Source organism: Periophthalmus magnuspinnatus, chromosome 11 (assembly GCF_009829125.3).
Source record: "Periophthalmus magnuspinnatus isolate fPerMag1 chromosome 11, fPerMag1.2.pri, whole genome shotgun sequence".
Taxonomy (NCBI): domain Eukaryota; kingdom Metazoa; phylum Chordata; class Actinopteri; order Gobiiformes; family Gobiidae; genus Periophthalmus; species Periophthalmus magnuspinnatus.
The window spans coordinates 21083213-21097276 of NC_047136.2; the positions used below are offsets into that span (position 1 = coordinate 21083213).

Genomic DNA, 14064 nt, shown 5'->3' on the forward strand with positions numbered 1-14064 from the left:
TCAAGAGAGGATTTAACTGAAAAAGGTGAGGAGAAAGAGGTTTATCAAAGCTCAGATTTAGGATTTCAGGGTAAAATCTATTCATGGAATATATGAAAGACTTTATGGTCAGTTGCAAAATTGGTTCTCAAAAATGATAAGAATAATAAGTATAGTGTAAAGTGTAAGGCATCTGGACCAGGCTCTGGAGGTGGCACCTGCATGATTCTATGGAAACAGAGTTAAAGCCATACTTTCTCCATGGAGACACCATAGAAAGTGGACGATGTCCCTCTTTCAGGCCAAATAAGAGTCAGGTCTGTGGAGATGCATGCCCGCTCGCAGGAAAGACACTTCTACATTCTACATTTTTCAGTACAATAAACATGCTTTTACTTTAGTCTATTTTTGTCTAAAAAGTTGCATACTGTGGCTTTAAGATGTGTTTAACTTTCATCCAGGACTTTCTGTCCCAGCGAGTCTCGACAGGTTCAGCATACGCCCAATTGAACAATCAGAGCTATGTGGTAGTAAAAATGCAGAAGAGAACACAGCAACTACTTTACAAAAGAATGTACCATCATTATAGAGTGAACAGCATGAGACTGCAGTTTGTGGTATGATCCAATGTGTGAACAGGCAAATAACATAATGTACAATATACAACACAGTGTTATGGCGTCCTCTAGTGGGGAGCAGATGAGAATACTGAAAACGTCACGATAACAGCTTATGGTAAATGGGTCACATTTTTCATATAGTGCTTTTCAACCTTCAAGGCACTCAAAACTCTTTACATCAAGGAACTACTCACCCATTCACACAGCAATGTACGCAGACACTGGGGGCGAGGTGGGTTAAATATCTTGCCCAAAGACACAATGACAGTATTCATCCGTGGAGCTAGAATCACACTGCTAACTTGTGGGCCAATGGATCTGACCCCTCAACTAATTATGTTTTATGTCCAAAGCAGGACTCAAACCTCCAACCTTTGTATCAGTGGACAAACATTCTACCAACTGAGCCACTGTCGCTTATCAACATTATGCCTAATACAAAGCTTTCCGTGATTCTCTTTACATTTCATTTATAGGCCATAAGGTGGATGATAATATGGTTCTGACATATGGAGTGCAGTTTTGCTTATTTTTGCTTTAGTTCTTCTGGACTGTGGCTTGATTTTATTTTAGTCAGATACACTGTTCTATGATGAGATGGTGCTGGACTGAACACAATTCTATACACAGCAATGACAATGATAGTTTACAAAACACATTTCTCAAACCACTAATTTGCACTTGTACTTGAGCAATATTTCTTTAAAGGTCCTATATTATGGCTTTAAACCATGCTATCTGTTACCTCCATAAAAACAGACCTGGAGTTGTGTTTTGTTTCATTCACACATATTTGGGTAACACTTTATTGTCAGTCTGTCTGCATCCTCAAACCTCAAAATGCTCTGTTCCACCTTGTGATGTCATGAAGTGGTAGTTTTCAAGTGAACAGCTCCTTTTACCTTTAGTTCAGTAGATATTGGTAATTCCAGGGCTGAAATTATCCAAATGATTCTAGTGAAGGTGTATGGAGTTTAAAAAACACAGTGGAGCACTTCCTGTATCACCACATGACATCACAAGGTGGAACAGAGTGTTTTCAGTTTGAGAGAAGAACTCAACCTAAATGTCAGGGTTTGTGTGTTAAACAAAACACAACTCCAGGTATGCTTGTGATGAGGGAACAACATTAGAACAGAGATCAGAACATAGTGTAATATGGGCCCTCTATGAGTACTCTTAATTTTGGATACTTAAAATATATAGACTATTGAACTGATGTATTTTATATTTAAAGCTGACATGCCTTCCCTCCTCTCTCCTCACCTCTCATTGTGATTGTGGCTTTTTTTTTTTTGTCCGAAGGGGGAGCCTTGTTCTTTCCTCTGGGACCCACTGGCCTCCACAGCCACAGCAAAGCATCATGGGAGATCTGGCAAGGGCGATCAGGTGAGTCTATGGGAGAGATGAGAACAGAGACAGAAACTGAGGGGGGCCAGTCCATTCATAATTCATGTGCTCTGACGCCCTTTCATTCAGGAGAGGTTTAAAAACACAGTCAGGGATCAGTTGTGATATTCTTAAAATAATAGAAACTAGGGTTGTTAAAAGTATCAAAAATTAGATATTAATCAATAATCATTTTTCACAGGTATTAGCACTAAACAAGTCTCATTCACAGGACAGAAATGAACCTTTCCTGAATATCTTTAGAATGATGTTGAGCTGTATCTTTCACAAGTATAAGACACATAGACTAGTATACACCCATGGACCACTATGAACCTACTGGACACTGAGGGATTACACAGATATAAGACACATGGGAATAGAAAAGAAAGAACTGCCATTTAATGGGGAAAATCACATTATATTGTCTAAAGAAAGTGTTTTATTATCACCGCGTTATCAGAATCGGTATTGAGTATCGAGTCTATTCCTTAGTATCGAAATCCATCCATCCATTTTCTTCCGCTTATCCAGAGCCGGGTCTAAGCAGGGACTCCCAAACTTCGCTTACCCCAGACACGTCCTCCAGCTCCTCCGGTGGGATCCCAAGGCGTTCCCAGGCCAGCCGAGAGACATAGTCCCTCCAGCGTGTCCTGGGTCTTCCCCGGGGCCTCCTCCTGGTGGGACATGACCAGAACACCTCCCTAGGGAGGCGCCCAGGAGGCATCCTGAGCAGATGCCTGAGCCACTGTGTAGGAGCAGTGGCTCTACTCCGAGCTCCTCCCGTGTGACTGAGCTCCTCACCCTATCCCTAAGGGTGCGCCTGGCCACTTTGCGGAGGAAACCCATTTCAGCCGTTGTATCCGCGAGTTTGTCCTTTCGGTCATTACCCAGCGCTCATGACCATAGGTGAGGGTAGGAACGTAGATTGACCGGTAAATCGAGAGCTTCGCCTTCCGGCTCAGCTCAACTGAACGCCAGCAGATTCAACTCACCACCAGGTAGTGATCGGTTGACAGCTCAGCCCCTCTCTTCACCCGAGTGTCCAAGACACGTGGTCGGAGATCAGATGACACGACAACAAAGTCGACCATCGACCTCCGACCTAGAGTGTCCTGGTGCCATGTGTACCGATGGACACCCTTGTGCTCGAACATGGTGTTCGTTATGGACAAACTGTGACTAGCACAGAAGTCCAATAACAAAACATCACTCCCAATCACGCCCCTCCAGGTGTCACTGTCGTTACCCACATGGGCGTTGAAGTCTGCCAGGAGAACAACGGAGTCCCCAGTCGGTGCACTGTCTAGTACCCTTCCCAGGGACTCCAAGAAGGCCGGGTACTCCGCACTGCTGCTTGGCCCGTAGGCCGACACAACAGTGAGAGACCTGTCCCCGACCCGAAGGCGCAGGGACGCGACCTTCTCGTTCACCGGAGTGAACCCCAACACGAAGCGGCTGAGCTGTGGGGCAATGGGCAAGCCCACACCAGCTCGCCGCCGCTCCCCGCGGGCAACGCCAGAGAAATGGAGAGTCCAACCCCTCTGTCCCCAGAGCTAGTCTCCATGTCCAGAGATCCGGTCGTCGAGGCCCCCACCTTCGACTGCCACCCAGATCTTCATGCACCGGCCCCTTACGGATCCTCTTGGGGGTGGTGGGTCCACATGAGGACGGCCCCACGTCACTCCTTCGGGCTGAGCCCGGCCGGGCCCTGTGGGGAAAAGCCTGGCCACCCCAGACCTTCATAAGGGGCTTCTGAACCGCTCTTCGTCTGACCCGTCCCCCTGGACCTGTTTGCCATGGGTGACCCTACCAGGGGCATGAAGCCCCCAACAACATAGCTCCCAGGATCATTCAGGCACTCAAACCCCTCCACCACGTTAAGGTGGCGGTTCAGGGAGGGGGTATCGAAATCGAATTTGAAATTGTCTCCATGGAGATGTTTATGTTTTGCCTGGAATGTTACACAATGTGGCATTTAACATGGCATTTCCCAGTGAGACAAGCAGGTGACGCCATGAGGCCAAGTTACAGGAAAAGCAGGAACACAGCAAGAATGCACAATTTGAAGAAGCCGTTATGTCAACAAAAATGTGTATTTGGATGCATGGTCGAGAATGCCATACTGTGGAACATTTCTGGCAAAGAAATATCATCTCGATAGCGGCAAGCGGGTGGTAGAAAAGTGACACAGTGCAAGGGATGTTTTACTTCTATGGGGTATTAACTGCTAACTCATAATATATTTAGATCACCATGTTTCCTTTTATTGTTTTGAAAATGATAAATGATAAAATAACGTATTAACATGTTTCGCTCTGAGTCCCCCCCTCCCTTTGCTCTCCGTGCTAAGTCACTCCTCCTTCAGAGTGCTATCACATCACAATCAGCTGCATCCCACTAATGAAACTACTGCACATCACAAGCTATAAGGAGGGTTTGCATAGGGCCCGGGAGAGTTTGCTACATTACTCAGACATGCATGGATGACATTTAAAACCACTTCAGACATGTTTTTGATCAGGGAACAATGTTAAAACGTGGGAGAAAGCTTCAAAAAGTTGATTTTCCATAAGACCCCCTCCCCTCTTTTAAGGCCCACAGATGTTAGGATACCCTCTATATAAAACAACAGCCTTGTCCTATTATCTGAATGTACTCTCCTCTCCATCATTTCTCTGTGTTCTTGGCAGAGTAATGCTGAAACACATAAGTCTTAAAAATAAAACTGGCCCCAAAGACCGGAGGAGAAGAGAGGAGAGAAGGAGGGATGAGGAAAAGAAAGTCTGAGTCATGAGCCAAGCAAATTTATGGGGATAGGACATAGCCGAGGAGGAATAAAAGGTATTAGTATGCAGCCCGCAAGGAAGGAAGCAAGGAGGGAGGAGAGGAGACGAGGAGGAGAGGAGACGAGGAGAGGATCTGACAGAGGGAGGAAAGGTGCGTGGACATATGGAGAGACAGGAACTATTTTTATCCCTGAGTGAAGGATAAAACTGGAGACTACATGGTTTGAGGGTCAGGTTTAGTTGTTCAAAATGATGATGAACAGGGGATATGGGGCTGTTAGTGGTAGAAATAATGACATCACGAGGTGGAACAGGTGAAGTGTTGAAGAACTCAGCCTAAATGCAGGGCTTGTGTGTTAAACGTGTGTGAATGAAACAAAACCCAACTCCAGGTCTGTTTGTGATGAGGAAATTATAACATAAATCAAATGATTGTAATAGGATCTATAAATGCACTTTCACATGAATCTGTTGCTTGTACCAGGGGAGTCAACAGGGGTGGACAAAGGGGTCTGTTGGGGCCCAAAATTGGACCCTCTTTCTATTAATTTATATTAGAGGGGGGCCCATGTGAGGTTTCTTGCTCCAGACTCCCACAATTCTGTCAATGAACCTGCTTGTAACAATACTTGTGAGAAAAAGTAAATTAAATTGATTTTATTATTAATGTCCAAGTTTGGAAACGGCTTAAACTTGTACTATGTAACTTTTCTGGTTAGCACTTATCTTTTGCATGTGCTCAACCCATATATAAGGCTGTGCACTATATCAAAACGATATCGAATTAAGATCCATTCATTTCTAATTGTCAATGATCAGTTTGGGTGTTTTCAATAGAGAGGCTGTACCAATCCTTTGTCAGTAAAAACATGTGGTTTAGAGCAGAGATCAGACTTTAGGGAATACGTTTGTCTGTTTATTGTGCTTAATGACATTGAATAAACCTCTGTCTTAAGATTCATTTTATTTAGTTTAAATAAGAAAATAAAACTGGGATTGATCATTGCATGGAAGAAAAAACATGTATTTTTGCTACATTGCCTAGCGCTTATTACTCGGTGAACAAAGGAGATGCTACATCCAGTTTTGTTTTGTCTTTTGTGTCAACGCTTTAAACACATGGGTCTTTTCCATTTCAGCGGGAAAAGGGCAGAAAAAACAAACATCGATCTGACGGAGTTCAGTCGATAAAGATGACATTTACTCTGGGTCCATACACTACACCCCCACTACAAAGAGAGGCTAACCACTCTGCCACAGGCACACAGGGAGAACATGCACACTCCACTCAGAGGAATCAGGAGTCTAACCCACAATCGTCTGGTGAGAGGGAGAAGACAGGACAACCACTCTGCCACATTAATGCAAACATTCTAACACGTATATCTGATTTGTGATGTAATTTTCCCTGGGTTTCGTCCCTCAGGCTCCTCCTGTGCTGTGAACTCTGAACACATGACTCACATTCACAGGAGCTGACAGCGTTTTACTGTTTAGAACCACTTAAACCTTCAGCAGAGGCTTAAAATAACCCCGGAATATTGGAATATTTTAGCATTTGCACATTTGAGTTCCCAAAAGCTGTTGCGCTCAAATCAGGATGTGTGCGTTTTGTGAAAGCAACAGCCGCCAACCTGTTAAAAGCTCCGTTCTGCTGAAGTGTCCCCATGTGACTCCTCTCATTCAGGCTTTAGAGGTGCTGCTTGTCACCATGAAGATGTTATTGCTTTGTCTAAAATGTTCCGTAGCATGGCCTTAAACTTGCCTATCTGTGGGTTTCAGAGTGGTGAGAAATCAGGACTGTTGCTATATTAATTCATTTATTATATCTTTTGAATGGGGAAAAGCACTAGTCTCTGCAAGTTGTGAAAAGCGCTTATAAACTCAATGTGGTGAATCATGAAGCAGTTCTGTTTGTCATGTTTTTAAGACAGTAAAAATCAGATATAGGTGTGAATGTAACTGAGTACCTCTCACTTCTGCTAACCGTTAACAGCTCCTTTTACATTTGTGAGCACATTAAAGCATAAATAAAAGTGTAATTCAGTCAGGAACACTGCGATCTCTGTTGCACACTTGGGTTCACCTCCATCTTGTATCTTATCTGAACATAATGTAAAAACGCTTCTCAAAATCTCTAAATGTTCTACATCCAATCACATTCTCATCTATATTCATGGTCTATTTGACGCTGTCCTTGAGAAAAAGCAGCGGTTCTTGTCATAACAGACAGCCTCCACAACACGGAATAAACAGACAGTAATGCATGCGGCCGGGTTGGGGTTTTCTGAGCTCTGACAGACGCAAACGCCAAAACACACCAAGTTTACAATGCTGGAGAAATATACAAGCATTTCATATCAAATACTGCAACTGTGTGATTAGTGCACATTTTAAATACATCCAGGTAGGCTTGTCAAAAGTATCAAAAATCAGATATTAATCCATACCGAAACTACTACAAGTATTGAAACTAGATACTCATCAATATATCAATATTTAAAAAGTCATATTTACAAGACAGAAATTAACCTTTCCTGAATATATTTAGAATAATCTTTAGCTGTATCAGAACAAGTATAAGACATACAGACTGCTACTTCTACTACTACTGCTACTCATACTACTGCTACTACTACATAGACTAGTATACTCCCATGGACCATTATGAAACCTATCTGGACCACTGAGGGATTACACAGATATAAGGAAACATGGGAATAAAAAACAAAGTACTACCATTTATTTGATTACTTGTGTTTTATGGCTAAAGAGATAACTTGAAAAACATGCATTCTTACTGTGAGCATGGTCGCCTCTCCACAGATCTGACTCACTGTCACTCGCCTGATGACGTCTCATACTTACATGGCAACTGATATCTTTAATGCCATGCTGAGAAACATTACAGGGAGGTGGTGGGGCCTGACCCTGAAAGGTTACACAGTGAGCCTTTAAATGTGACTTTAGTTTTGCTTTCTGTCTCAGCTCTCCGCTCCCATTAGTATTGTGGACTTGAGGAGGACTCTCAATCATGTAAAGTGGAGATGCTTTGGTCCCGGAGTGGAGAGTGAGTAATGCTTTTGAGTCTGACGTCACATCTGAGCCGCGCCGCAAAATGTCACAAATTATGGATTTAGTTTTTATTACTGGTGACACTGCATTTTCAGCCCCTTCAGGACTGACAGGAAAACAAGCTAAAAAAGATATTGGTACTTTGCTGCAAAATCACGCTGGTGGTGTACTACGTGGATGTCTATGGCAAAATGTTTAGCAGTTACCATGTTGACACAATGCACACAATAGCAAACATAAAAAAAAGTTTCAAGATGGTCTGAAAACCTACCAAAAATGACAAAATGGATTTATACAACACATTCTCAAGAGCCTGTGATCAATACGAGCGCTGAAACTGAAACACTGTCGGCTAATGCTATCTAGCTTGTGCCTGTAATGCTCATTATTAGAGAGGGACTTGTTTAGCAGCACACATCAGCTCACCTGTTGGAGTTCAGCTAAGTCAGTTCTCTCTGGTCAGATTGCGTTAAGTAAAAGCTCAGATTAATTAAAGCTCTAACAAGCCTCAGACAGAGCAGTGCCCATAGTTAGCATCACACCCCCAGGGAATGTTGATGACATCATTTGCAAAGTATCAATACGACAAAAAAGTACTTTCTGTTTTAAAGTGCATATGACTTTGACAAATGATTTTTTATGTTTTTCTAATTCTGATTTTGTTTTGTGGAGCCTGTGGAAAATATTTATCATAGTTTTACATCAGTGAAGTTCAAAAGTTAAAAATCCAGGAAGTAGCTCTGAGTTGCTCTGTCTACTGTATGTCCTCAGTACTCAAAAGTGGATCCTAAACCCAGTGACAATTTACGCACAAGGAACACATTTTTCTGACAGATTATACATTGATTTAACAAAATAAAGATGCTGTCGTACACTTTTATTTGTCAGATCATAACTATTGTGTAATTTAGACATGTTTTGACCCTGTGTTAACACGACAGCTGCTACGTGGGTCTTTGCTGGCTCAGTCTACTTAGCCTAAAACATCAAAATCATCTTAATGGCATCCTTAAAGAGTGTGGTGAAATGGTTGGCACACAGCTGAACAACCTTATGGACACTTTTAACTCAAGGTCGTTAAAAAAAACAAAAGACCCCACACATCCACTGCATGAGGTGTTTAAGCCCCGCCCCTCAGGCTGTAGACAAAAAGTGTGGTGTAGGACAAAAAGACTAAAGAACTCGTTTGTCTCTACTGTTATTGCATTTAAATAAACTATTAAGGGAGTGACATCCTGCTGCACCATATTATCCCATTGCACTTTAACTAACTTTAACTAAAAATGTAACTTAAAACATCAATTATCTTTTTACCACGTACCTTTTGTTTGTATTCTTATGTTCTAGTCCATAGACTATGTAAAGAAGTCATATAAAGTGAGTGTGACGTCACCCACAGAGTTCAGCTCCAGACAAATGAAGCTCATCAAGGTTAGAGCAGTTGTAGGGGCCAATTTGGAGCCGAGTTCCATATTTGGAATTCCGACTGCGAGTATCATAGCAACCAAAGAGCCAATCAGGAGCGAGGCTGCTGATGGTAACGCCCCTTCACACCTGCACCATTGGTTTAGCAGGGGGGCGGGCGCTTAAACCTCGGGGAAAGAAGGCACCTGATTTGACTGTTATTAATGTTCATATTTTGATTTATGGACACAATAGTGAAGTTACAGAGAGTGATGGCAGTTCTTCAATGTAAAGTGAATTGGGGCCAGAGTCGATGAAGCCAGAAGTGCGCCCATGATCACTTCCTGTTGCGGCGAGCAGGTTAGCTATGTCCATTTATATGTAGTGCATGGTGGGGACCTAATAAAGTGGTGAAGTTGAAGCTGAGGGTAACAGTTTTGGAATTACACCACATCTGCTGCCCATGTCCAACCAGGAAGTACAATTATAGACTTTACAATATTGTCAAAACTGAGCATTTTTCTTTCTTTTATCCGTCACAGTGGCTCAGGTGGTAGAGTGGCTATTGTCTCTCATGATGGAGGCTCAGCGCTGCAACCAGAGAATGTTGTTGTTGTGTCCTTTGGCAAGACACTTCACACGCCAAACCAAAGTAGCTATATGGTCCTTGTGTTCTCACATTAAACAGTGACCTTGAACGGTTCCGAGTGTGTCCTGTTTCTTTTTAAATAACTGCGTTTTTAGTCTAATCGATTTCATAGAGGTCAGTACATTCATCACGCTGTTTCCATTTCACACAGGTATAATGGCGCCTATAAGAAACGTCCCGTACAGATATTTCAAGGTTGTGAACAATTTATTCACTTTGGCATTCAGAGAGAGAGAGAGAGAGAGAGCAGGAGTCTAACCCACAACCTCCTGGTGAGAAGAGAAAAAGGATAATCACTTAAAAGGGAGGTTAAAGGTCACTTATTACACTATTTTATGATCTCTGTTATAGTGTTGTTTCCTCATCACAAACAGACCTGGAGTTTTGTTTTGTTTCATTCACATGTTTAACACACAAACACTGCATATTTGGACTTCTTTCAGACGGAAAACACTCTGTTCCACCTTGTGATGTCATCATGTGGTAATACAGGAAGTGCTCCACTGTGTTTTTAAACTCAATACACCTTCAATAGGATAATTTTAGCCCTGGAATTCCCAGTCTCTACTGAACTGAAAATAAAAGGTAACTGTTAACTTGAAACTACCACTTCATGACATCACAAGGTGGAACAGACCATTTTGAGCTTTGGAGATGTAGACAGACTAATAATAAAGTGTTACTCAAACATGTGTGAATGAAACAAAACACAACTCCAGGTCGGTTTTTGAGGAGTAACATGGCTTTATATTATGACTTTAAGCTCACAAGAGTCAGTTTAATGTAGACAGACAGACATGGGACTAAAATGTTAAGAGTAGGACCCACTTTCTTTGAGGATAGAACTTCCATGTAGGTTTCCCTGGATAAGTTGGCTTCACTTCTTAATAGCCATCGACCAGAATTAACTTTGCAATCTGAAGTGACACAAAAATGCATAACTCATAACTTGAACCTTATGTTATTGATTGACACACCACTAAACCAGCGCTGGTGGAGAGAGACATGAGGTCGCGCGCGCATTGGAGGAGAGAGACAGAGAATAGGGCGGGGATGCTCCTGCCTCTCCTCCTCTCCGCGCGTATCCACCGCCGACAACCTCACAGCGCGAAACCGCCACACCAGCGACCGACACGGAGCTCACGGAGCCCACGGCACCGGGGACACGGCACCGGGGACACGGCCGGGAGGAGGAGGAGACACCGCTGTACCCAAATATGCCCCGACGCGGGGACAGTATTCGCCCCGAGCTTTGCCAGTGTTTGTGAGAGACGACATGGGCTGCATAGGATCCCGAACCATCAGTAAGTCACTGCTGTAATGTTCCACCATGTGCTTTTTCATTTGCAACAACCTACATTTGACGCACGGGCGGAGGGCAGCGCGATAACGATTATTTTAGTAACCGACTAGTCTGCAAGTATTTTTTGGATTAGTCAACTAGTCAATTTATTTATTTTGCATATTGAGATTTTTGATACATTTAGAGCCAAGTAAAGGTTGAATTATGGGACTGGAGGCTCCTGCATAGAGAACATTTACAATTAAACTATTAAACTATTAAAGAAATAAATCCAGGTTCATTTTGACGTTTTGATCTAATAATGCCACCGTCTTGTTATAAACCGTCTCTTGGCACGTGTTTTAGAGTCTGTTTAATCCAGATAACGACTAACGATTATTAAAACAACCAACGATTATTGTAACAGTGAGTGATTAGTCACGTTTATTCCAATTAATCGTTACAGTTCTTAGTGGAAGGTCCCTGTCGCTTGTCGTACGGTGCTGCGTTTCTGTTTTAATGACAAAATGACTGTGGATCTTGACAGCTTGTGCGGGTGAGTGGAGACATGAGCCCGGCACAGGAGCGACTGGAGCGAGCGGAGCGCACAGGGATGGCGCTGGATACGAGGCGAAAACGTGGAGACGGGGGCGAATTGACACACGCCTTTTGACTTAAAACCTAAGGTCATTGGTGCCGGAGAATCTCCCCTCCATCTTCTCCTCTCGTGTCTGTCTCCCGTGCGTCACGCCGCGACGTAATAAATTGGGAATGCGCGAGGCACACGCCGGTTTCACACATGCGTTATGATAACACGTAAATTGAACAGGGACGTGTAGGCTATTTAGAGCGGGATCTGCGCTAAAACAAGGACAGAACGGCGTGCATAGACTGTCAGGACTAGAAAAGAATAACTTAAATCTCGTTAAATGCAGTGAAGACATTTTGGACATTATTGGACTAGTAAATATCCGGATGACTTTGCGCGTATAAAGCAACCAGCAGGAAATAGGGCAAAATGCGCACTATTTTAAGACATGCAAACCAATTTTCGTGCTCTTGGCTTACTGGTCTAAATATATAACAACAGGGGGTTCCACCAAGGACGTTGTAGCCGCGCAAACAGCGAGGAATGACCTTAAGGAGAGTAGGACTACCCCAGTTAAAGAATCATGTGGAGGAACATATGGATTATTGGGACTGACGGGGCAGAATGACACAGGAGTAGATGGAGGGAGATTTGGATAACGTGCTTTATGTTTGTCAAGACGTTTTTGGGCAGAATTAATTAAATTTACAATCAACAAATGGGCCAATAATTTAAATTAGAAAGAGTAACAAATTGCATTCAATGTTTAGGTTAGCAGCTTATAAAAGTTGGAACAACTTCATCCATATGTTTCTGCAGTTTTGGCCTAAATATCAAAGTAAATAGGAGGAAAATACTACTGGAAGTCTGCTTGGATGGGACTGAAGGCAGCATAGGACTATCTACGTATATATGCACATTTTTCTTATCCTATCTTAATTTGTACTGTGTTAAAGAGATTTTGCTTAGACAGTGCATTACTAAAAGAGCATGATTAACGTATAGTAGATTCTTATGGTTAATTGGCATTAAAGTGTCATTTTATAACTTTAAGATCCTCGCACTTGCGTTTACTCTTCTCTGATTGGTCGCTAGGCTCACTGATTGTTGAAGTACGTCCTTGGTTAAAAAGACCTTGACCCTCCCATTACCTCATTAGCCCTCCACTTGATTGGCTATATTTAGAACAATGTGACTGGATGTTTCATATATGGATGCATGTTCTCCCTGTGTCACTGTGGCAGAGTGGTTATCCTGTGTTCTCCTCTCAGTCAGGAGGTTGTTTGGTTCGACTCCTCATCAATTCGTACCATCTTTGTCCTTGGGAGATTACATAATTATGGAGTACTTTTACTTCAGTACTTCAGTGTTTTGATTACTTCTTTGCCAGAGCTGTAGTCCTTTTGTCCTTAAATCGATTTACGTCCAGTCAATAGTGTTTTAGATTAACCAAAATTTGTATTAATCTGATACATGGAGAGATTAAGTTTGAGGACGTCTAGCTTTTCTCTTATTAACGTCTCTGTACCTGATTTTCACTGTTTTAAAAAGGTGAAAAACAGGACTATATCATTTAAAACAGTTTGCAGTGGTCCAAAGTTATTCCTCATTTACCTTATGCATTCAGAGCATCCTAATTACTCACCATGATGAGTTTATAAGCACTTTTCACTACTTCCAGAGACCAGAGCAGAGTTTTGCTGTGACTTTAAAGCAAACAACACCTAGCAGGTCCTCATTATCAGACTTTAAAACACTTTATAATTAGATGCAGACAAAGCACAGTCAATTTATTTTGACCTCAAGATCTGTTTATGCAATACACAAGACACATTTTGGTCAAATACATGGAGAAAAATCAGGTACAGGAACAGACTCGATATGCGATATTGATTTCAATACCATGATGATAATCTTTCTTTAGACAATATACTGTGATTTTCCACATTAAATGGTAGTACTTTGTGTTCTTTTCTCATGTGTCCTTATATCAGTGTCCAGTAGGTTCATAGTGGTCCATGTGTGTATACTAGTCTATGTGTTTTGATACAGCTCAAGATCATTCTAAAGAGATTCAGGAAAGGTTCATTTCTGTTCTATCAATGGGACTTTTTTAGTATCGATACCTGTGAAAAAATGTGTATCTAGTTTCGATATTAGTTTTAGTTTTGATTTGCATCTGATTGTCGATACTGTTAACAAGGACTGATTTGGACAAGAGCGAATGACATATGCTAATGCTAAAAGTGCTAAAAGTGCCTTATAAGACAAAGAAATGTTACAATAAA

General features: G+C 42.2%; 1 protein-coding gene across 1 annotated transcript in view; it reads left to right on the top strand.

The window, feature by feature from the left end:
* Positions 1 to 11146: 11146 nt before the first annotated feature.
* Positions 11147 to 14064, top strand: part of LOC117378652 (protein FAM131B-like) — a 66464-nt gene continuing 63546 nt past the window's right edge. Inside the window, exon 1 of the mRNA XM_055225358.1 lies at positions 11147 to 11209. Coding sequence (XP_055081333.1) covers positions 11182 to 11209 — 28 coding nt within the window. The 5' untranslated portion in view covers positions 11147 to 11181. The remainder of the gene's footprint in view (positions 11210 to 14064) is intronic.